This window comes from Mugil cephalus, chromosome 8 (genome assembly GCF_022458985.1).
Source record: "Mugil cephalus isolate CIBA_MC_2020 chromosome 8, CIBA_Mcephalus_1.1, whole genome shotgun sequence".
NCBI lineage: Eukaryota > Metazoa > Chordata > Actinopteri > Mugiliformes > Mugilidae > Mugil > Mugil cephalus.
The window spans coordinates 1,586,651-1,611,774 of record NC_061777.1 but is presented as its reverse complement, the minus strand read 5'-3'; the positions used below and the strand labels follow the sequence as shown (position 1 = coordinate 1,611,774).

General features: G+C 39.9%; 2 protein-coding genes across 5 annotated transcripts; both read right to left on the bottom strand.

Annotated features, from left to right (window-relative positions):
• Nucleotides 1–1,450: 1,450 nt before the first annotated feature.
• LOC125012793 (nuclear factor 7, ovary-like) lies at nucleotides 1,451–4,011 on the bottom strand. The gene has a single exon (XM_047592936.1). It carries the CDS (start codon nucleotides 3,864–3,866, stop codon nucleotides 2,451–2,453), a length of 1,416 nt encoding a protein of 471 aa, XP_047448892.1. The 5' UTR covers nucleotides 3,867–4,011; the 3' UTR covers nucleotides 1,451–2,450.
• Nucleotides 4,012–5,721: 1,710 nt separating this feature from the next.
• Nucleotides 5,722–24,977, bottom strand: LOC125012799 (GRAM domain-containing protein 2B). 4 transcript variants are annotated; one of them, XM_047592943.1, is made up of 14 exons: nucleotides 23,554–24,977; nucleotides 16,649–16,771; nucleotides 16,302–16,383; nucleotides 14,765–14,834; nucleotides 14,447–14,550; nucleotides 12,855–12,950; nucleotides 12,703–12,774; nucleotides 11,576–11,665; nucleotides 10,216–10,318; nucleotides 9,698–9,832; nucleotides 8,980–9,055; nucleotides 8,787–8,885; nucleotides 8,258–8,342; nucleotides 5,722–6,907 (listed from the first exon to the last, which is right to left on the bottom strand). In XM_047592943.1, the coding sequence occupies exons 1-14, from the start codon at nucleotides 23,766–23,768 to the stop codon at nucleotides 6,866–6,868; spliced, it is 1,392 nt and encodes a 463-aa protein (XP_047448899.1). In that variant the 5' UTR covers nucleotides 23,769–24,977; the 3' UTR covers nucleotides 5,722–6,865. The 4 variants fall into 4 exon arrangements, with proteins under 4 accessions (XP_047448899.1, XP_047448900.1, XP_047448903.1 ...); XM_047592944.1 differs by having other exon boundaries at nucleotides 11,576–11,662; XM_047592947.1 differs by lacking the exon at nucleotides 23,554–24,977 and adding an exon at nucleotides 18,913–19,203.
• Between the last annotated feature and the right edge of the window lie 147 nt (nucleotides 24,978–25,124).

Here is a 25,124-nt window from a genome sequence, read left to right as displayed (position 1 = left end):
TGCAGGATTATTTGCAGCTCCACTAAACAAAGTGTGGTTAAATCAGAGGCTGCAGAATTCCAGCTGGAGAAGGAAACTTGATTTCTTCTCTAGACTGCTGCTGTTTGTGCTTGTGTTTGCTGTTACTCTTAAAGCAGAACCTCAGTCGTAGGAACGTGTCAAATATTTGTGCTTTAATTAAGTCCTGGATTGAAAAGAGAAACACATAAATGTGACAGTTTAAAGGTTTTATGAGGAGAATTCATTGTTGAAATGATCAAACCCTCCTGCAGTGAAGTGCTCTACAGTTGACATGAATTCATGGGTTTAACTGCTCCTGTGTTGCAGCAGGATTTACAGAATTGTCATGTGACGTTCACTGTGTCTCTATGTCATAATAATCCGGTTTCTCCACAGGCTGGGATCACCTGGAATACAATGAGAGTTTGGATTCTCCTTGACAGAGAAGATGGCGAGCCAGCATCCATCAGACGCCACTGGACCAGATGGTCCCGTCCTCAACTCTCCATCAGTCCAGTTCTCCTGTGTGGTAGGACGGCTAAAGCCTCACTTCCTCCTCCTCGACTTTTTGTCAGACTCAACCAAAAGTGACTGAATTTAGCTGAAGCTAAAATCTTGAAGGGAAACTTGAGTGTTGTGACATTTTCCAGACATTTGGTCCCACACACAAACTAAACTGGAATCATCTCTGAGCTTCATGTTTGACGTGTGAAGCTCAGCTGAAACGTGTTTATTGCTGCACTGAAGACTAATCTGTCCACTGGCGTCAATTCATTGGAAGTAGAAAGGACCCTGTGGCTCCAGCTGCTCACTGTGTCTCTTCAAACACCTCCCACTCACTTAGATACTGGTTCAATACTCTCAAGTCCTCTGTAGGAACCTGTAATGTGTCAGCTGTTTCCAGTGGAATAATCAGTAACTCTACTCACTCATGTGGCTCAGAGCTCCCTGCAGCGTCGGCCATGTTTGTTGACTGTCAGAGTCGCCGTAGAAACCCTTCCCCCAGTGCATCATGGGGCTTGGGTAGGATTTACAAGGACAGACCCTGGGAGTGAAGCTCTCAGCTGTTGGTCCCAACTGGAGTCTCAGTTAGATTCTACGTGACACGACTGAAGATTTACAATAAATACTCAGGTAGCAGCAGGACAGTGACTTTCTCAGCATATTACTGCATCTGATGACAAAAATGTTAAATTTTCAACACTTCCTCTTTGTGTTAAGAGAAAAAATAATCATATTGACTGTAAAACATGAAAAGTTTCACAGAAATTAAATGTGTAGGAGTCAATGTTGTTCGTAGAAACAGACAGTGGAATAAACTGACACTAAATAACTCCCATGTGACCTGAAAGCATCAACAACAAGTGAATTTAACCAAATCTGACCAGTGACAGCTCTTTAACACAGAATGAATCTACAATAGAACAGGAAAACAAATATTAGAGCAAAAGTGAAAAGTTTATTTCAAAATAAAACTTTATTCTTCAAATTAAAATCAGATCAGTGAATATATTTATATATTTATTTTCACACACAGTTACATTAACACGTGTATAATTAAAGTAAACGGTGGAAATGGTTTAAATGTGAAAATGAATAGTGGGAATATTAGAACGTCTTTCATTTGTTGCCCTCTTGTGGTCAAATTGGGAACTACATTTCTATTTTTAAAGCGGACGAAACAGAAAATTTGAATTTGCTGGAATCACAAAAGATCTTATTAAGTTTAAGTCATGAACATTGACAATAAGCATTTTTTTATTTAAACTACTTTGATGTTTTTTTTTTCGTAATTTGAGTCAACTGCTGAGAATCTTTTAACATCGTCTTATTCCAGGTTTGCAGGTAGATTTTAATAATTTTCTCTGCTCTGTCTGAGATGAGCTCAACGATGTGGGCTCTATAGAAATGTAAAACTTTTATTCTAGATTTCATAATAGAAAACACTGTGATAGCAATGATATCATTCTGGACTCATTCAACAACCCCTTGACTAGAACTGGACCAAGAAAAATAAAGCCAAAAAAAATACTACTACAGGATTCCCACTTCAGCAGTCATTGTACACGAAAATAAACCACTGACTGTTTTATTTAGCCTGTACTTCAAACTGTACTCCTGTACTGTTTGTTTTCTGTAGTTCCACCGTATACCCACTGGATGGAAGCAAAGGACCATGTGTTAAATTGAGGCTCAGGGATTCATATATTTTACCAACATATGCAAATTATTCAACAAAACACATTTGGACAGTTGTATTTGTAGTTTTAAAGTTATTTTGATTTTTTTTTAGAAACATTGTCACAACAACACCACACACTGTTTTATGACCTAATTCCAGGAAGTCCACAGAAAGTCTATTCAGATTACAGTATGATCACAGTATTTACTGAACAATATGACGCTATATTCTCTCATAATCCAGTAAACATGAACATCACAGAGAAATCTCACTTTCTTATTTTGATATCAAAGCTTTTGGCAGCACCAGCTTTTGCAATGCTGAAATATGGGAAGAGCTTCTCGGTGAAAGTGTCTCTGTGAGTGTAGATGAGAATCATGCCATCAGAGTTGTAGAAGGACACCTCCCCCCTGTCATAGTCCAGCTGGACTCTGATCCTCTGGAGACTCTGCTTCACTGTCACGGTCTGACCAGCACCATTAGAGTATTTTCCACTGCGATGCAACAAACACCAGATTCCATATTTTGGTGAAACAAATCTCTTTTCCTTCCTGTCAACTGACTCTTTAACTAAACCAACATTCCAGGTAGGATGATCTCCCACCTCCACCTCCCAGCTGTGTTTCCCTGAGCTGAAGCCCTCAGAGCCCAGAGCAGTGGTGTAGTTAGTGTTTCTCTCTGGATTGTCAGGAAGCTGCTGCTTTGTGTCTCCGCATCTCATGCTGGTCAGATCATCAGACAGATAGAGCCAGGGGTTTGTAGTGTTTGGGTCCAGAATGACAGGACTGAAGTGGACCTTCTCCTCCATCTTCTCCCAGACTCTGAAGGCCAGGTTGCCCAGGTGTTTGGCCACATCTATCAGGGCTCCTGAGACCAGCTGTGGATCTGACAGTGAGCACTGGGCTCTGGCTCTGGTCTGAGTGGCTTTATAACTGCTGAGGAATGGCACCTGGTGTTTCTGCAGCTCTTCTTCAACAGCAGAGATACTGTCTGACAGAGAAGAGATTCGCTTCTGAATCCTCTTCATCTTTTTGCTCACAGTCTTCTCCTTCTGCTCCTCTTCATCCCTCAGAGCTGCCAGTCTGGACTCCTCTTCCTCTTTCAGGAACTGGTGGAGCTTGTTGAACTCTGCTCTGATCTGCCTCTCTGTGGACAGCAGCTGCTTCTTGGAGTGTCGAATCACCTCATTGTATGTTTCCTTCACTTGTTTGTATTTGTTCCTCTTGTCCTCCAGAGACTTTAAGTCAGATTTCAGCTGCTCCTTCAGGTCACTGACTGCTTGTTCTATAGGAACCACTTTGTGATTGTGGTGGAGAGTAAACTCACAGACAGGACACACAACTCTCTGCTCATTCTCACAGAACAGTTTAGGCTCTTCTTTGTGTTTACTACAAACCTCCATTAATGACTTCTCTTTTCCCTTTTTTGTCTCAGATGATCCAGATTTCTGTCTTCCAGCAAAGAAGTCAGCCAGTTCCTTCAGTGTAAAGTTCACTACAGGAAAATCTTTTAAGGATTTCCTTTTACAAATAGGACAGTTTTTGTTTTTAGCCTGTTCCCAGAATTTCTGCAGGCAGCTTGAACAGAAGTTGTGGTTGCAGCTCAGAGACACAGGATCTCTGAAAGTCTCTGAACACAAATGGCAGCTCAGATATTTTTCAAAAAGAGTAGCTCTCTCAGCCATTTTCTCAGATTTCAAATTGTTCTTAAAGAAGAAACTCACCCAGGTGAATTATCTTCAGCTTGTCTCTCAGTTTCTTTCAGTCCTCCAAGTAAATATTGTTCAGTTCAAGATCTCACATCCTGCCACTGTGTCTTGGCTTCAACGATGTCATGTCAAGATTGTCAATGACATTCAAAGTGTGCTCTCAATTTCATCCCCAACTTTAATTGGTTAATTATTAACCTCTAAATGATTGTACTTTTATGACTTTTAGATAGAACATGTTGTGTCTTCAACCCTTTGTAACCTGACTGAATGTGACACTGGTTGGTGTCTGATTATAACTCATCCACATATATACACATATATCTATTTCATCCTTTTTGTTCTTTACACTTAATTTTATTTTTGTACAACTATTTGTTTGTGTAGGCATTTAATGATAATTCCTTTGCGTTTTATTACTTTTGATTACGTTGTAACAGGATCAATTAAATCTAATCTTTGGACTTTGCATGACAGCTTTTATTATTCTGCACGTCCCCTTAAGATTAACTGGTGCACTATGATAATCTAGTTAGTTCTCATGTACTTTCTGACTGTCAGTGTTATTTTCAACAACACTCAGACATGAACTGTGCTTGAAGACTCAATCAACAGAATTAGTTTTTACTAGGTACTCCCAGAACCTCATATTCAGCAAATGTGTATAAAAAAAACTTCAAGAATTGCAAAAAATACTTTTCACAAGAAAATCATAACATTTAATTTTCAGGATAGTTTGAACCTTGTTGGATCTGTGGAGACAACACAGACTGTTGTATCTAGTACTGTATATAATCATTTGAGCTGGTTTAATATAAAGCGACAATGCTGAACATTTGTCTCCGCCATGTGGCTGTGAGAGGAATTACACAAACATGGTGTACATGTGTATAATGCATTTGATTAGTCTTCAAGTCTTTTCTTCCAGTGCTGTCCATGGAGGAGAATCATTATCAATGATGATCTGTGTTTGTCCTTCGCTGTCCATCACTTTCTTTTTAGACTTTAATCCTCCCTCTAAACACAGAGTTTTATTTCACCCTTATTCAACCCTTATTGATCGCTCCTGAGATTCTGTGTCATTCTTCCTGTCTGACAGAGACAGTGAATTCATAGAAGCTTAGTGCCACTTCTTGGCTCTACCAAGGATTCATTGCTGGTTGATGTTAAAAAGTGACAGCAACATCTGTACTGTTGTTGCAGCATCGACACTGACGACAGATTTAAACTGTGGTCATCTGCAGAATTCAGGGAGATGCTGATTAGATTAATCAGCATCATGTGAACTTGTTTAACAGCCCCCATGTTTCATGGAGGGATGAGGTTCCGATGCTGGAAGTCAGTGGTGGAATGCATCTCCAAACATAATGCCTCTCATTTAAACCAAACTATTCTGGTCTCCCCTGTCCACTATACGCTGTCCCAATATGTTTCTGGTTTGACCACATGATGTGGAGGATGGTGTTGAGTTCAGTGATCAGGACGACACACGACTGAAGATTTCCAATAAATACTCAAGTAGCAGCAGGACAGTGACTTTCTCAGCATATTACTTCATCTGATGTCACAAATGTTAAATTTTCAACATTTCCTCCTTGTGTTAAGAGAAAAATAAATAATCATATTGACTGTAAAACATGAATAGTTTCAGAGAAATTAAATGTGTAGGAGTCAGTGTTGTTGGTAGAAACTGACAGTGGAATAAACCGACACTAAATAACTCCCATGTGACCTGAAAGCATCAACAACAAGTGAATTTAACCAAATCTGACCAGTGACAGCTCTTTAACACAGAATGAATCTACAACAGAACAGGAAAGAGGAATGAAAACAAAGTAAAAGTCAAAAGTTTATTTCAAAATAGAACTTTATTCTCCAAAATAAAATCAGATCAGTGAATCTATTTATATATATTTATTTAATATTTACCACATCACAGTGATTCTCATCTCTGTAACAGCCTGTGAACTAGAAAGTAAATGAACCACAATTATCATCATGATGTTTTCACACACCAATACAATAACACACATATAATTAAATTGGAAATGTTTTGCATTTGAAAAATAGCAGTGTCAAAGTTTTTGTCGCCCTCCTGTGGTCAAACTGGGAACAACACTTCTATTTTTCTTTAATAAAGAGGAAAACATAAAGTTTAAAGTTGCTAGAAGAAATAATCTTATTTGCTGTGTTCACTCATGTACTGAACATTAATATATGTTCATTTAAACCATTTATTTTCAGAATGTGACAATAAATACGACTCAAGTGCTGAGAATCTTAATCTTATTCCCCGTTTACAGGAAGATTTTAACATTTTTTTAGTCTTTGAAATGAGTTTGGATTGAACTTCTTGCAGGAAGCAATAAACAATGCAATTAAATAAACCAAGAAAATGTGACACAATGCTCACATTCATCATGGACTTTCACACATTCATACAAAGGTAAAAATGAAACGACTAAAGGCTTTAGACCGATAGAAGTATCAGCCTGATCTAATTAGAGCCAGCCCTAAAAATAGGGGGTATAGGCAAATGCTAAGGGCATCGTGCATCCATTACAACTTATCTGAGGGCATATTCATGAAAGGTTAGTTGTTGCATCTCTGTGCTCGGCTCAGTTTAACCAGCGTCCAGACACTGGCTGGTGGAGTTTGTTATATTGTCACCATTTGCTGGACATTAAAATGTGTTTAGCAGGTTTTTTTTTTTTATTTTGGAAGCAGTGATCTCTGGCGCAGACCCCAGGTTGGGAACCACTGATGTGTACACTCTAATATAGTTATTTTTGTGCACTATATGTCTATCAATTCTGTCTACACTTTTCATCAATATATTTTGTGCAGTACCTTATTGATGGGGTTGGGGGCGCCACACCGTAACTGCCTAGGGCGCTGAAATGACTCGGGCCGGCTTCAACTCTAATATCTAATAAACAACATATTTACAGGAACGTTGACAGGAACAGGAACGTTCAGGCAGCTTCCTCCAGTAGTCTCTGCAGGTTCTTCTGCACCTGGAAGAACCAAACACAAACGAACGTTCATTCAAATAATGAAACATCAGGTCAGTTCAGGGTTCCTGTGTTTTAAAAACAGACGCTCACCCTGACTCCTCTAACGGCCAGAAAATAAAACCCGGATCAGATCGGACTGATGGATGAGGTGTAGAGATTCTCATCATCCACTAATAACTGAACATCAGGTTGAGGGACAAAAACAACAAAGATGAACCGAAGCTGGAATCCACGAGGACAGAGACGATGGAGACATCTGGGTTGTCTTCTAAGACTCTAGACATTCAGGGCATGGAGGAGGAGGAGGAGGAGGACGAGGAGGACATCTTTTCTTCCCTTGTCTTACCCTTCTCCTCACCCTTCTTCTTTTCCTCTTTATCCTCTCCTCTTCTCTCTTATTCTTCTTCTACATCTTCTCTTTCTCCCTCTACTACGACTTCTTCTTCTTCTCTTCTGTTTCCATCAGATTTGTCTCTAAGTTTGATGTCCTGATGATTTCTTTTGTTTACTGGTTTGTAGGAGAGGGGTTCTTCTTACAGACGACGTCTCAGTGAACAGATCACTGACTATAAATGTTTGATTAACGGCAACAACAAGCGTCCGGTTTCACTTTGCTCACTGGAAACCTGTGCTGAAGCCTTCCAGCCGCATCCCTCCACAACAGAGAAAACCAGCTTTTGGTTGCAGGTTTGTGCAAAAATGTTACCACAGATTTAAAAAAAAATAAAAATAAAAATCCAGTTAGAGCATCTGAAGTTAAAAAAAATTAAGACACTCATTGACATGTGCACAATAAAACTATGTGTATTTATCTGTGACCAACAGGAATGGGCATTGACAGTCAGTTCTCGATGAAAAACCGGTTCCAACTTGTTCAATTCATCGACATCGACATCATCATTAGTTTTAATGCTTATCGATTCTTTTGGTGACGGATCTTTACATCAATGGAGGTCAGACTGTAAAGGTCCGAAGTGGCTTCACGTCACCAGAAGTGCCATAAGAACGCCATGAGCTGGAAAATCTCTGATCAACAACAAGTCTCAGCAGAGCAGAGCAGAGCTAGTGAGGATACAGTGACCAGTTTTGTATTTGTTTACTTACACAACCTCTTATCTCTTGTTCAGAAACTCAATAAAATTTTGGTTGTTTACATGAAACCACCAACGCCTACTTTCTCTAAACCAAAAACTCACACGAGGAGTTGATAAAGATAAAGACTCGGATCGATAATGGAATCTGTATCAATAAAATCCTATAATATCCTCGTAACCAATGAAAGCTTTGGAGGAAAAGACCAGAGAGGGTTAGAGGACATTAACACTGAACCGGAAGAGACGGAGGACGAACCTTCTCCAGTTTCATCAGGTTGATGGTGATGAGTTCAGAGAAAAGCTCCGTGTTGACATCAGGACCTCCACTCAGGAAGTCGCCTCTAGAGAAAAGAGAGGAGAGAAAAACACGATAAGAAGATTTAAAAAGATTCATCACTAAAGGAATAAAACTAAAGAGCGAAGGCCATCATTCATCCATTCACTCATCCATTCATCCATCTCATCATTCATTCATCCATCCATCCATCCATCCATTCATCCATCCATTCATCCATTCATCCATCTCATCATTCATCCATCAACCATCCATCCATCCATCCATCCATCCATCTCATCATTCATCCATTCACTCATCCATCCATCCATCCATCCATCCATCCATCCATCCATCCATTCACTCATCCATTCATCCATCTCATCATTCATTCATCCATCCATCTCATAATTCATCCATTCACTCATCCATTCACTCATCCATTCACTCATCCATTCATTCATCTCATCATCCATCCATCCCCCCACCCCATCCCCCCAGTATCTCTCACTCCTGGTGGGTGAGCTCAGCTCCGAGTGTCGTCAGTCTTTGCTCCAGTGAGATGATCTTAAAGGCCAGGTAACAGGAAGAGAGAACCAACACACACACTCTGAGAGGACACACACACACACACACAAAAGCAGTCAGTTATTCACAATGAATAAAGGATGAATGGATGAATGTATGAATGTCGGTAAACTCACAGAAACACGTAGATGAACAGAAGAGTGTTGAGAGAAACATGTTTCAGGTTCCTGCTGTCGATCACCAGTTCTGAGCCTGGAGACAACAACAGAACCACAATATTCACACGACCCGTTAAACAAAGTCATTCAGTTATAATCTAATAAGCACAACACACTGTTCTTCATTTTATTGACAAATTACAAGCAGCAGGTAGTTTTATTATTCTTATTCCTGAGAACATCTGCACTCACACACGTCCAGGACGTAGACAAAGAGACAATGTCAGGACATGAGTCCATGAGCTGAATGTGAAGAGAAACTGGGTCATGGCGGAAGACAAGGAGCCCAAGAACACCAGTGGTTCTCCAGAAGAACCAGATGAATGTATAGGAACAAGTCAAAGTCCTGACCTTCATCCAATAGAAATGTTGTAGCATCAGCTGATGAGAGGAAACCACCAACACCTAAAAACTCAACTGGTTCTGAAGCTGCTGTGGACACTGATCAGCTGTTACCACAAACATTTGGAGCTCACAGCAGAAACTGGACACAGATGTGCACAAATAATAAATGGTCTAGGATAAATAAATGTCGTCTAATATTTCTGTTTCTTTTCATGTGTTTGATTGGGTTCTCTTTGTCTACTTTCTGGACTTTTGTGAAAGTTCTCTGATATTTTGAGTCATTTTCATGCAGAAATGTATCTATGTAAACTTTTCAAATTATTTAAAATACCGGTGTGGTGTGTGCTGTGCTGCTTGCTGTCTGAGCTCTGCTGGTTTTTCACTCTGTGCTGCTGGTCTGGGTTTTCAGAAGTAGATGCACAGTTTGTGTGCTTCAACACGTCCAGGAAGGGAGGGACCGGAAACTCTGCAGACGAGAAAACTTTTATTTTTACTAAAGTGTTTCTCAAGCTGCTGTCAATCCACCCTTTTCCCCCCTCACTGCTGTGAAAGACTGCATCGGATCAGGATTCAAAAGAATGTTTTTGTAAGAGCCCAATTTCTTAGCATTATGACTAAATATAGGGAATCTAATTAATCTTATTATTTATCCTTTTATACAGTTCACACTTTATTCTTGTCACTTTTCTGCACTATGTTGCTGTTGCAAACTGCAATTTTCCCACTGAGGGACAAATAAAGGTTTTTCTATTCTATTCTAAAGCATCAATGCCAAATAGTTCACTTCAGATTCTTTCAACAGGACTTTGATAGGCATAAGATAAATAGAGGTAAAGACTTTGTTGATACCTGTGATCTTCTCATACTCTGGGACCTGAGAGTCGGAGCTGCTGCTCTCCTCCATCTCCTGCCTCCTCTGCCTCACGGCTCCGTCCAGGTCACTGAACTCACTCTGCAGGGGTTCACAGACACAGGTTATTCAGCAGCAGAACATCTACTGCTTCTTCTACTTTCTACAGTGTTGCTGCGTTTCTGCAGAAAGATGAATCAAAAGCAGATTTTCTGAAGTCCTCAACGTTTCCGACAGCAGCTTCAGAACCAGTTGAGTTGTGAGATGTTGGTGGTTTCCTCTCATCAACTGATGCTCCAAAATTTCTACTGGATGAAGGTCAGGACTTTGACTTGTTCCTATACATTCATCTGGTTCTTCTGGAGAACCACTGGTGTTCTTGGGCTCCTTGTCTTCCTCCATGACCCAGTTTCTCTTAAAATTCAGCTCATGGACTCATGTCCTGACATTTTCTTTTGGAGTTCACTGGTAGAATTCACAGTTCATTGGTCCATCAATGATGAGCAGAAGCAGCAGAACAGGCCCAAACCAGGACATTAGCGCCCCCATGTTTCATGGAGGGATGAGGTTCTGATGCTGGAATGCAGTGTTGGTTCATTCAATCTCCAAACATTTAAACCAAACTATTCTACTCTGGTCTCATCTGTCCACTAAACACTGTCCCAGATGTTCTTTGTGGACAGAGAGCAGTTTCTTTGGTTGTTGAGTGGATTCATCAACATGAACATCAGCCAATGTGAGAGAGGCCTTTAGCTGCTTAGAAGTTCCCCTGGGTTCCTCTGGTTCCTCTCCCACTATGATGGAGTGATGTTTGTTGGTGGACCACTCCTGTGGAGGGGAACAGTCGTCTTCAATCTGTCTGACCCTCTGTGGATTATTTGTGGCTTCCAGACTCTTTAGAGATGGTTGTGGAACCTTTTCCAGCCTGATGGGCAACAACAACTCTTTTTCTGAGCTCCTCACAAAGCTCCTTTGATCTGTTGTCATCACACATTTCAACACAAACATGAGACAAATCCCTGATTTATAGAAACTAAACCAGGAACTGAGTCTCATCACATTGATGAGGCTAATCCTAGAGGTTCTCTGATATGTAATATTGACTCATTTTCCTTTTCCATTTCCATGTGTGTGATTGGATGTGTGAAAAACCTTCTGTTGATGTTTTGAGTAATTTTTATGCTGAAATTTAGGGTACAAACACCTTTGTGTGGCACTGAGCAATGACTTTATCTTTACGTGAAGAACTTCTGGTCATCACATGGGAAATTGTGTACACAAAATGTTCAAGTAATTACATCAGGAATGTAATGTAATGTCTAAATGTAAAAGTGTAATGAACAATGGTGTTTGACTCACCAGAGGAAAGCGAGGTGACAGCGGTGACCTCTGACTTCTGAAGCTGTTTTCAACTGAGGACGGGATGGGGCTGCTGCACGGACTCTTCTCCTGGTCACATGTGAGACACAACCCGACACACTGTAGTAGGTTTCTTTGTTCAGACAATTGTTCTTGGTCAGATTAATTACATTCATTAATTTCTTCTCAAACAAGCAAACATTTTTCTAACATTTTTATTTTATCTTTTGTCCTTTCTCAAGCAAAGACGAGGACTGAAAAACAAATGTCTGTCTCTGAATTGCTAAATATGTATCATACAATATATAGTTATTTAATTGTGTTTGTAAAAACTGGGGACTACAAAAGACAAAATTATGTTTGCACCTTCAGATTGAATATACAAAACTACATAAATACCTAAACAATTCCGGTAATATGGAATAAATGAATGCATAGTTTAAAATGATATGATATGAAATACATAAGCTAAATGATAAAGTGTGACCACATGTAGCATCAGAGGTTTAGGGTCAAATCTGCAAAGGATGAGACTCCTGAGACCCTGTGTCCTCATATATGGACATTAAGTTTTAGGTTTGTAACAGCTTATTCTGCCTCATTTAGGCCTTTTATGGCTGAAACTTATTTATTTATGGGAATTGGCTCTTCTGATTTGATAGGACATGCAAACTAAACATATTCTGTCCAGAGTAAGAAGCTACAAGGTCTCTAATTAGAAAGTACTTGTTAGAGGACGTTGGGATTTCATTGTTTGCAATTCTGTCTTTGCACACTGAAAATTAACAGTTTTTTTATTATTATTTGAGCAAGCAATTCTGTTTTTGCTCGGCAATGGTTTGGTATTAAAACAAACTGTTTTATATTTTGTTAAAAATTGGTGACTTTATTGTAATATACAGTAAAATAATCCCTGTGTCCACAAATGAGAACATGTTCAAAGATGATGCTTCTTTTTTATACATTTACATTTACATTCCTACTGATCCCAAATACCTTTTATTAAAAACGAATGACACCAGTAGTTTAATAATGTGGGTTCAAGTGGAGCATCAACATATTGATCTATTCAACCTCAAAAACATTATAAATTCAGAAGAGACAAATGAAATAGAAGTGTGATCTACCTCCAGATGAAGACACACTGACATCAGGAACTTGTAGGTGTTGTCTCTGGACAGGAAGGACACGAACACGTACTGCAAGAAGAAATAAAAAGACACGTGTCCTAAATGTTCTTCTTGATCCTGCTTAAATATTTCTCTGTGTCCTCTCTCACCCTGTCGTTCGACGTGGCGATCACCAGAGCGTTTGGCACCAGGATGGCGGTCTTGGTCTTCTTGATGTTTGTGACGGACACCACAGGGATGGCGATCTGGGACGGGACAGACACACAGACAGCAGAGGGGGACAGTTGAGTCCTGCAGGAACTAGTTCACCATGCGCCGTTCACTAGAGAAGCTGACGTGAAACTGAAGAAACGTGTCCCGGTGGCAGTGAGGGTCAACGTCGAGCTAAAGGTCCTCATCCACTCAAATATTTGTGCCATTTGCAGAATGCATCCGCAGGCTGCACATGTGTGGACACGTCGGCCTGAGCAGACAAACCTCAGCTCAGTAACTGTTCACAAAACACATGTGGGGCGCGTGCATCAGTCGGAGACGTGTTCTGTTAACGTTTTAAAAGCCACAAGCTCATTTTGATCAGGAGATCACATTCATATAACCCTAAAACAACAAAATACTGACATTGTCCGACCTTATTACACAACTGTTAGATGCAAGTAGCTCCAGAGGGAATCCTGAAACTACTGGGAACCAGTTTTGGCCTTAGAACAACAGGTACAGTTCAATTTATGAGCAGGTATCAAAATCTGAGATAAATCACAGCAAAACATCTTTGTTTTATTTTTTATCTGCTGAGATAATTCTTCTTAGCAGGAAGTTTTTAGCATTAAATTCTCTTAATAAGCTTTGTTTGACTTCTTCTTGTTGTAAATTAATTCTTAAAATTAGAGACACAATCCTTAATGTTTTAGATGAACCCAACAAGTAGGAAAACGACTTTGACGTCTCGTCCCTCCTTCCTCCTCCTCCAAGACTTTTGCTTCCTTCCACACATTTCTAATGTGTTCACTATTCATCATGGAGACCACAGTCCTCCTCTGGCTCTCTCACCCAATGAATCAAACTTCTCATGCTGAAGATGTTGCATCTTTACTCTTTTTTTTTCAGTGAACGCTTTTCTTTTAGTCATTATTTATAAATTGCGTCATCATCATCTGAATGGTTGACTATCCAAGACAAATAAAGATCTAAAGATGGAATGCAAACATTACCTGGGCTTCACCCTTGATTCTTTCATCTTTCTTCTTTTCTTTTCTTCTAAAAATCTACAAAGCTCTTTGAAGGAGGGATGTTTCCTGCTCTAAACACTGTGAAGACACTGTCATTTAGAGGAACTTCCTCAGGTTGTGTTTTTTTTACTTTTTAAATGTGCCTGAATCTCACTCTGAATTTGATAAACACCGATTTAAGTTCTCTGTAGCTGCTGCTTGGAACTCACAGCAGAAAAAAAATCAAAGGAACTCGTCTCCCTTGGTTCTTTGAAAACCCGGGTGAGAGACCTTCGAGCAGCTACATGTCCTCAGTCCTGTTGTTTTTATCGTCCATGTATCTCATTTGTGTTGTTGTGTGAGTTGCTGGTTGTTCTTAATTGTTGCATCTTGCTGCTTTCTTGGCCTCACGTCCCTTGGAAAAGAGGTCATTATATCTAAAGCATTATAAATAAATAATAAATAAATGTGTTTTACGGCCGCACAAAATAATCCAGTAACCCATGCATGTGTTTGTTTTTGTTTTTTTAAATCACCTTAGTGTCTTTGCCAAACACCTTGGAGTGGAAGCAGATCCAGTGATCGGAGACGAACATCCGTCCCTGGTAGAGGATGTCTTTCTGCAGAGCGCAGGTGTAACCTGACAGACAGGTAGACGACATCGAGTCACTGACGGCAATCTGCAACACACACTCACAAATCTACAAGATCCACTTTTTAATTCATAAAAACAAAAACCATCGTTCCCAATCAAAAAGCTGGACTCAGGTGTCAGATGTTGAGCTCTTATCTAAATCTCTCATTCAGTATTTAAGGTGGAGCAGGTGGACGGGTGATGATCAGTGAAGACTTACTCTGCCTGAGCTGCTCCTCTTTGCTGATCTCCTTGAATATTTTATGGTAGTGGCAGTTGCTCTTCGAAAGCTGAATCACAAAACACACACACACACACACACATTCATCAGTGATGCTTCAACAGTGTCATGCACACAATGTGAAGAGCTGCAGAAACTAGAGAAGTAGTTTGTCAGCTAAGAGCAGGAGACTGAGATTACAGTTCACACAGGCTCCAACACCAACACTGGACAATAGAAGAACAATAGAACAACTGCCTGCTCTGAACAACATGACCACGGTGCCGGTGACCCCCTGTCTCCGTCCAGGGGGTCGATGTGGACGCTGTTGGGGGGAAAACAAGTGTCTGGGGGTTCACATTGACAATAAGCAGGACTGGGGAAACAAACAGTAATGCCCTGTACAGGAAGGGCCGGAGTCGCCTCTATTTTCTGAGGAGGTTTTTAAGTCTTTTAACATCTGCAGGACTTTGCTCAGGATGTTCTACCGGTCTGTGTGCATTCTGGGGGGGCAGCAGGCTGAGAGTAGTGGACGCCATCAGGCTGAACAGACTGAACAGACTGAACAGACTGATCCAGACTAATCCTCAAGGCCAGTGACGTTGTGGGAGGGAAGCTGGACGCTCTGACCGTGGTGTCAGGCAGGCGAACGAGTCGAACCCCCTCCATGACGTGCTGGAGTTCTTTCAGCACCAGACTGATTTCACCACGATGACCCACAGGAAATCATTCAACCTGCACCACTCCTCACTCTGAGTGTGCAGAACCCATATTTATAGCCATATTCATGTGCAATAACTCATGTTCACTTTATTTTCATGTACCTGTACACATTTCCTTATATATTATTGGACTCTGGACTCACCAAGTGCAATAACCGTATTTATAACCATATTTATACTGATAATGAGCAATAACTCATGTTCATATACTTGTACATATTTCCTTATATACTACTGGACTCTGGACTCATCGTGTGCAGTAATTTCCCGCTGTGCAGTACCCCCCATATTCAGAGCAACAACTGGGAACAGGTTCACTTATACTTATACATATTGTTATATATATTTCTTATATTTTTTACATTGATGCATGTATTCTTACTATAATTGTCTACTTACTCGTACTTATTATTATTGCCACATTGCTCTTTGTTATTAACACTGGTTCACTCTGAGTAGGAGCTGCTGTAATGAAAAGTATTTTCCCCCTGGGATCAATGAAGTGGTTCTGATTCTGATTCATTCTTGAACTGCAGAATCATTCATCTTATTTGAAACCTCAATAAAACTGGATGTAAATTACATTTGCTTTGTCTTTAAACCTCTGGGAGATGAGTTTAAGGACAAAGTGTTAAGTTTGTGTAAATGGTCCATGTTCTGTCCTGTTAGTGACATTATTCTGACTGGAAGGTTCCAGATTAACTCCTTAAAGTTAACAGTGTTTTCTGTTATGATGGTAATAAACACGTAGACCATCGACATAATGTAACGTTTACAGGTGGAGTCAGATCAGAGGCGACGTAGTGAAAGCTCACCTGGCTGTACTGAGACTTTTTCCTCTCTGTCTTTGAGTCCGAGTCGGTCTGAGTCAGCAGAGAGTGATCGAAGGTCTTTGACCTGCAGACACGACATCAACACACAGGATGGACTTAACTTACACCGATCATCCTACATTTAGCTTAGGATTTGGTTCATGGTCACAATTGCGGCTGTTCTTCCCACAGTTTGCTCATTATTTTCCAGGAAATAATAATAATAATAATAAACTCTGGAATCACCTCTGGGAGTCTGTGCAGCTCAAGTGCTGTAAAGTCAATAAAACAAAAGGACAATACAGAGAAAAAAACAACATCAGGGACAATATAAACCGGTTGTTGGTTACCTGACTAACACCGGTTTCCTCCTTCCCATCAGCTCCTGTTGCTCCTGATCGGCCGCCTGCAGAGACTCGCTGACCGTCCTCCCATACTTGATACGCTCCTCGGCCATGTTCTCCACGTCCGAGCTACGCACAAAGAAAGGACAGTGTTAGCAGTTAGCACATTTACAAATACATTACACGTAATTTTACTTAAATCGTTTCATGTTTTCAAGGTAAACGTGATTATATCATGTAGGATTTGCATGATAATAGAGTGTAGTGGTTAGACTGTTGCCACATGACCTCATGATATTGAGGCCGTTTTGGTTTAATCCTCCTCAGAGCTTCTGCAGAAGATCTTCAACAGCTCCAACCTCATCCTCACATGAGTAGAAATCCTCTACCAACACCTTCCCTTAGAACAAATTCACTCTCAGCTCTTATATTTTAATGTTTTCTTCCTCATATTGTTCATTTTTAATTTGATTTCTGTCCTTATAAAACAATAGAACAATAGTGTCTGAGACCCGTGGATTTCACCACCTCATTAAACTGCAGTTTTAAACTACGCTTTATATAGTGAGTACAAATCTTGTTGTGTAGTCGAGGTTAGAGACGTAACTTTGAAGACTGAGGCGCCACCCAACTCCCAAACTGATCCAGTTTTCCGACGTAATACGTAAATGTAAAATTCATTTCATTCAACAAGCTACCTTTTGTTTTTTTAGTTAACCTCTTCATAAAATAAAATAGAATAAAAATCTATTGTAATTGCATTAAATATATACATATATATATGAAAAACAGTTTGGTAACTCCAGTATTGCAGCAGCAACATCATACATTTATTCTGAAATAAATAAATAAAAAGAGATTAAAAGAGCAAGTTCAGTGCAAATCGTCTCAGCTTTGGGTATCGGGGGACAGAGAGTTTTCCAAAGTGGTTCACACAGACAGCAATTACAAGCAGCTCTCAAACTGAATTAAACATCAGTGGATAACAATAACTAGACAGGTTTGTAAAAGGGCAGTTTCTGAGCAAACTCTTTCAGAATTTGAGCAACTACGCAACCAGAAGCATCACATTACAAGTTATGGACAAAGTAAACAATAATGTTTCAGGTCAGAGTGAGTCAATATCAGCTAAGAGGGATTAGCATGTTCCAAAAGACAAAGACAAAAGACAAAAAACTAAATAGACTGAAAAATATATTTAAAAATAATGTATATATGCATATTTTTGTAACATAGATGAGTTGGTATAAACTGTTCCGGTTCCAGCCTGACTGATGTGCAGTTTGTTACAACAGATTAATAAAACCAGGTCTGTGTGCCTTGGTTTAAGTTGCATCTTTCTATCTTAGTGGCAGGAACAGCTGGGTTCTCCTGCGTAATAATGAAATGAGATGCCGTGCTTTGTAAGAATGGGGGAGAATAGGACCCAGAGGGACTCACCCACAAGAGGGGAGGTGCTGAGGAGGACAACGTCTCTTTAAACTGTGCAAAACTATTTGTTATTGAGCAGAAATAATGTTAATTGTCGCAGTAAAAACAGCAGTTTAGGGCACACAATGAAATCCCTGACTAACAACACACATGTGAAACCTACTAAGAACAAAAGAGAAAGACAAATAAACTGAGCGGGAAATGTAGAGACTAAAGGTTATAAGAGACTGATTTTGATAAATAATATGATAAATAAAGAGACATCGCATTCATCAGACACATCAGCTTCACCTGCAGCCAATCAAAATACGAATTAATAAGGAGACTATCAGGCTGTGGACGTCTGAGCAACGACATGTAAGGAGCTGAAATAACATTATTTAATACATTAGCACATGTGTCGTCTCCATCGGCTGCAGCTCAAAGACGATGACTCACTGATACGCTTTATTTTACTGTTCAGTCTACGAGTGTAGCCTAAACACCTTTCTTCAAAATTCAGAGAAACTTGAGGGGAGGGAGTCAGAGCAACTTTCAGTCATATAGAAATAATAGTCTGTTGTAGAACCAAACTATAACAAAAGATATTTATAGTTAATGTGTTAATCTACACAGAGTCCCACTCTAACCCTAAATGTGGCTCAGTCTCCATACGACCAGGATCCTACATGTCCCATGATGCAACTTTTACTATTATTATTATTATTATTATTGTTCCTTTCCAATGCATGTGAACCAACCAGGCCCACAGACTCCACATTTGCAAACAGTACAATCCATTTCTCCTCTGCTCCTGCTCCTGCTCATGACACTTCAGTCTAAATCAGCCTCAGACTCACTGATAGTCCCTGTCTTCATGTTTTCCAGTTCCTCTGTTGGACTTCCTGACGTCCTCCTGCGACGTCTGCCGGTTCACACCCTGGTCCGTCATCAGGCTCTGAGGGTCTCCACCGACCGACCGTCCCGAGCGAGAGCTGAAAGGTGAACTGACCCCGCTGCTGCTCACCTGTCTGCCCGACCACTCCCTCCCTCGCTGGTATCACATGTCACAGCCAATCAGACGGCAGGACAGTGTGGTGTGTGTTTGTGTGTGTATCTGTGTGAGAGAGAGCATTTAAACCTTTGATCGGTGACTTCTTCCCAACATTAGTCTGGAGCTTGGATTTTGCTCCCTGTGTCCCGTCTTATCTCTTCATACGAGTCTGTGCAGACATTTGGTAAAAGCCCTGAAGCTTTTGAGCGGGATCTGATCTGATCTGCCTCCCTGTCAATGAAACCACTTCATGTGTCTCACATTTACTGCACAGTTTAACTGAAGGCAGAAGACACATGCAAACTAATTTGTTGAGTTTTGTTTTCCGAGGCAAATGAGAAAATGTAACCAGACCCCCTTCAACAAAAAATGTAAACAACCTGCAGACGTCTCCGGGTGAAACCTGACACCTTCTGAACTACAGCTGCTTCCACTGGAGCCTCCGTGTGAAAGTATTTACAGCAACAGATGTTTAGTTCCTGAGGAAGTTCAGCCATGAATGAGGATATATGATCAGACTATTGTCCTGTGTGTGAGTCAGTGTGTAATCTGAGTCGTCTCATATCAGCCGGGGGTTACTGGGTCAACAAAACGTTCTCTCTCTTTCTTTTTGCGTCAATCTAATGTAGTTTCATTCATCCACTAACACTAACACACTAGTGGGCCTCATCCAGGACACCAGCGACCTGCACGAATACAGTATCCAGAAGGGCACAATTAACGTGTTTTTTTTTTATAAATACTTATTTCGAACAAATAGTTTTAAACTTATTTGTATTCAAGGAGAAGACAAAGATCCAAACATTGAGTGACGTTCAGGAGTCAGGGTGAAAAGTCTTGACTGTGTAACAGAGGAGGCTCTGACTGGACCAAACACCACTTCACTGCATCATTATTTCTGTGAAATATTTTTGTTTTTGACCTGGAAATTATTCCGTAACGTTCCATTAGTCTTGAGACGTCTGCAGTCAGATTCTCTCATGTTAGCATTCGTCTTAGTTAGCATTCGTTAGCTTGGTAATTCAAACTTTTGTCTTTTGGGTATGGTAAATGGTAAACAGTCTGGCTTTTACATAGCATTTTTCTACCTATTGGTTCTCAAAGCTCTTTACAGTCACAGAGGTTCAGTGTGGTACTTTCTGGGGATCAAACCTCTAACCTCTCTACCCACTGAGCCACAGTCGCCTCCATTGTCTCCAAATCATCATCACAGTCATGTTCTGCTCCTTCAAGTCACAATAAATCCCCTCTATTAGCTGCATTTAATGAAAACATCGACCGATAGTGCACATAGAATTATTAGAATAGATAATTAAAGAACACTTAATTTTACACTTATGTATCCTAAATAAAATAAAAAAAAGTTTTATACCTATTTTGAGTTTTATTGTGTTATAAATACTGGATGCTTTGCACGCCCCCGTTCAGACCCTGCATTAACATCCATCCTGGTTCCAGTTTTAGATATGGGCGTTCACTCCTAGTATCAACAACCAACCAGTGTTAAACTCCTCGTGTGTCCTCATATGTGGACATTAAGTTTAAGGGTTATTTATTCTGCTTTGTTTAGACTTTTTACAGTTAAAACTTGTTTGTTTATGCTTATTAACTCTTCTAGTTTTATAAGACATGCAAACTTAACAAATTCTATCAAGATTAAGAAGCTATGTCGCTATTTAGCAAATACTTGTTTGAGGACATTGGGATTTCATTGTTTGCCATTCTGTCAGCAGTGTTCGGTATTAAAATAAACTGTTTTATATTTTGTTATGCATTGGTGACTTCATCAGCATATACAGTGAAATAATCCCAGTGTCCACATATGAGGACATTTTTTTGTTTGTTTTTTTCAAAACCTTCCTGTTCAAAGATGATGCTTAGTTTTTATACTTTTTAGATGCTACTAATACCAAATACCTTGGAGAAATTAAAAATGAATAGCAAACAGAAGCTCAGGTCTCAGGAGGCTAAGAAGACTCTTAATTCACCAGGACGTCCCACTGAGATATTATTGAAATCAGTTTGTGATACTGAATTCCAAACTTCACTAACATATGTAGCTTCTTTTTTTTTAGTGACTGAAAGATTTACACACTAATATGTGACGGTGCTCTTTAAAATACTTCCCTCACATCATTATGAGGAGATTTTCACATTTCTTTACTAATAAAAACGCTAAATAATTGAGTGTTTTAGTCTTTATTATTGTTAATTTCTTTATGTCACAGGTTCTGAACAGTTTAATTGAAACTGTTCTGGAGATGTGATGTATTTGAATTGTTTGTGACATACACAGAAACTAAAATAGTCATTTAATAATGGCTGCGTGCGGCTGCATGCGGTTGTGGTGTGTAAACAGATGAGATGCCCTTTGAAACACAAACACTAACCCAATGAACTGCAGCTCCCATTTTTCTGCTCAAAACATGACGTTTAATCTCCCCAGATATCACTGTCAGTTCTGTCTGTGTTTTTCTGAATCTCCTGAATGTCAGAAAAATAAATTCCAGCTCTCTTGACATCCTCTATATCAGTGCTGTCAAATACCTGCTACATGTCTTCCTCTGTATTTGTCTATCATAGGATTTGATCTGTGGCTCGTTGTTGTTCTGAAACACGCTGAGCAACAGCGACTTGTTTGTTTTGTTTGGCTGGCATTCTCAACCAGAGATGTTTAACGCTGACAACTTGAACGTTCCTGGAGCTTCAGAAAGTACCAAAGTGGGAGATGTTGGACAATGAAACAATGACACTAAAAGTTAATTTAGATGCTGAACTCTTCTAAGGTTTCTTAGAGTTTAAATGTGGAGATGTTTGGGAAGTACGTTTGTTAGAGGTCTTATAAATGTCCTCAAGGAAACGTTTTACCAGTCGTTGATGTGTCCGAGAGAACATGGCTGGAGTAATAAAAAGGATGAAAGGCTGTGGGGAATATCAGCATCAGTAAAATATTGGAAAATGTCAACAAACACGCTGAAACTTGAAAATGCATGAACCCCATCTGAAGGCAGCGGAACAGTATTACTTTACCATAGATACACTGACTGGTAACTAATTTATCTGCTTTTTCTTTTTCTTGTCATTATTTAGTCAATAATTACAGTTGTATGTGATTCTACTGCAACTACACGTCTGAAAATGCAGAGAGTTTTGGAGATATGAAGAAGTAAGCTAACCACAGGCTCCATGTTACGCTAGCTGCTACTAGCATGAAAAATAAGCAGCCACGTGTTGACATGGCTTCGTCGACTTGTACAGAACGTTTACAGAACAAATCTTTGGTGCTGATTATTGACACCAGAGCAGTGAACGTCTGCAACTACAAGTCTGAAAGTGCAGAGACTGGATATATGAAGTTATGAAGAAGAAATAAGCTAACCACCGTTCATCTCTGCTGCAGGCTCCACGCTATGCTAGCTGCTACTAGCATGAAAAGGGCATGCAGACAAAAAGAGACTACCAGTATGTGTCGACTATAGATAGATGAACTAATCTCAGCATTAATGACCAGTGGATTTCACTCAATTAGAGTTCCCCGAACGTTTACCTGAAGAAAACATTGTCCACCTCTTTAGCGTCTACCATCAAGTCCTCCATTTTATTTTTCAGCAGAAGAAGAGCTCGCTCCATCTATACTTTTATGTTCTGCAAAAAGGTCAACCAGGACTTAGAACGTCCACTAGTGACCAACTGATGGACAATGAGAGGATCACCTCATTTTATGCACCAACCAAGCTGTTATTGGTTGTGGTGCACTGTGGGTAATGTCGGCATCAGTTGGGACAAGATAGAACAAAAAGAACAAATCTATGGTGTTGACTGTGGACACCAGAGCAGTGGACGTCTGCAACTACAAGACTGAAAGTGCAGAGACTTGTGGAGATATGAAGTTATGAAGTAAGCTAGCCACCGTTCACCTCTGCTGCAGGCTCCACGCTATGCTAGCTGCTACTAGCATCTAAAGGGCATCCAGATGGGAAGAGACTGTGTCGACTACATGAACTAATCTCAACATTAATGACCAATGGGTTTGTTTCATTTCAATTAAACACCGCCCAACAACTCTTTAACTTCTACCATCAGGTCATCCATTTTATTTTCAATTTTGTGTTCTGCAAAAAGTTCCTCTAGGACCAAGAAGGTCCACTAGAGACCAACTGATGGACCAAGCTGTTACTGGTCGTGGCGCACTGTGGGTAATGTAGGCATCTGTCTGGACTGGACAGAAGAGTCTGTGGCAAATCTCTGGTGTTGATTTTGGATCCTTTTAGTTTGAGCTTGTGCACAGTGAGTCCGACAATGTCACAGAAGTGCAATGATAAATCAACAGGTCGATCTTTTAAGGACACAAACAAAATAATAAGGCGGCAGAAAAATCTGTCCGTAAATATGGAACTATGCACAAGTTAATTTTGCCTGACATGGCCGACTGGTAGTCGTGTCTTACCGGTGATATCTGGGGGCGGTCGGACCACATGCATGTTTCACACGGCCTCTTGTAAATCGAGGTGGGTAGTCGGCGCTGTAGGTCTCCATCAGAGCAACAGAGTCACCCAACAACACTTCAGATATATACTGCAGGACCTCCTCAGCCCCTCCAGCAAATCTGTGCCTCTCTGTACAGTGGCTCTGTTTGGTTGGTTGGTACATGGTGTGCCGCATTCGTATAAACAATATTCTGACCCCTCTTCTTCATCCTCCTGCTGCCCCAAATCTCTTATCTCTGGTCAGTGATTGACAAACTCATGACTGGCGTATTGCATTTTTTTTTTTCTTCTGCAACAACATGCATTTGAAAGTGGCTCAGATATGTTTGTTTGCTGTCTCCCACAGAGTCAGACCAGAGGATGTTTCATTTGCAGAGCAGAAGTGGGTCAGGAGGCGTAGACTGGAAGCAGGTAGAAGCTGTTATCGCTACACTTTTCCTCAAAACAAATGCACCTCAGTCTGGTTTATGAGCCACAACAGGATTAAGTTGCACACTTGTTTCCATTTTTAGTGGTTTTATGGTCAGTTAAAGTCTATTTGTGGTTATATTAAGCCTCTCTGTGGTGGTTGTGCCACTGTGATCGTAAACTTCTGTCAAATCTCTTTCCAGTCAATTTGCTTAAATTGTTTGTCAATTTTTGATCATTTCAAGTCATTTTTTACATTTTTCAGCATCTTTATTTCATTATTTAACATTTTATTGTCATTTCACATCTATTTATGGTTGATTTTTGTTTGTCTTTTTAGTCTATTTTTTGTCAGTTTTCATGTGTTCTTGATACTTTATTTTCGTTTATTGTCTTTTTTGCCCATTTTAAGTCTATTGACTGTATTTAGTCGTGATATCGCCTCATTAAGTTTATTCATGGTTGTTTGTCGTCTCTTTGTGGTCATTTACTGTCATTTTATGGTTGTTTTGTTATGTTGAGCATCTGTTGTCATTGTTTGTTTAGTTGTTCTGGTCATTTTTTTTGGTCTCTTTTTGCTCATTGCTCAAGCCCTGACAGCTTTTTAGTCTGATTTCGTCTTTTTTGTTCCATTTTCACTGGTTTATTTTTCATTTTGACCAGTTTTTGACCAATTTCTATTGTATTTCTTGATGCTTTTTGGTTGTTTGGTGTCTTTTTGTTTATTTGAAGTCTATTTCTGACGTTAATTTCTCGTCTTTTTAATTCATTTCTTGCTCATTTTTTATTTATTTTTTATTTTTGTCTATTGTCCATTGTTGCTCATTTCATTTTTATTCTTGGCTATTTTTGCCTTTTGATGGTTATTTCAAGTCTCTTTGTGATTTGTCTGAAGCTCTCTGGGCCCCTGTTGTCATCTTGACCATTATCTCTATATTTTGAAAGCTTTTAGTCTCTTCTGTGTCCTGTTTTGTGTCTATTTGTGGTTGTTTTAAAGTCTGTTTGGCCTCATCTTTTAATGGTGTGTCATTTTTTAGGCTGTCTTCTCAATTTGATGTTTATTTGGTGTCTTTTCGTCACCTTGGTCAGCTTTTTGGTGGTCGCTGCATTTCCATGCAACAGA

What these genes read in the sequence shown, in the direction of transcription:
- LOC125012793 (XM_047592936.1), bottom strand. Translation starts at nt 3,866, where the DNA reads ATGGCTGAGAGAGCTACTCTTTTTGAAAAATATCTGAGCTGCCATTTG.
- LOC125012799 (XM_047592943.1), bottom strand. Translation starts at nt 23,768, where the DNA reads ATGCGGCACACCATGTACCAACCAACCAAACAGAGCCACTGTACAGAG. An exon ending in ACCGCCCCCAGATATCACCG is followed by an intron (nt 16,772 to 23,553) that starts GTAAGACACGAC and finishes CTTTGTGCGTAG; the next exon opens with CTCGGACGTGGAGAACATGG. An exon ending in AAAAGTCTCAGTACAGCCAG is followed by an intron (nt 14,835 to 16,301) that starts GTGAGCTTTCAC and finishes TTTGTGATTCAG; the next exon opens with CTTTCGAAGAGCAACTGCCA.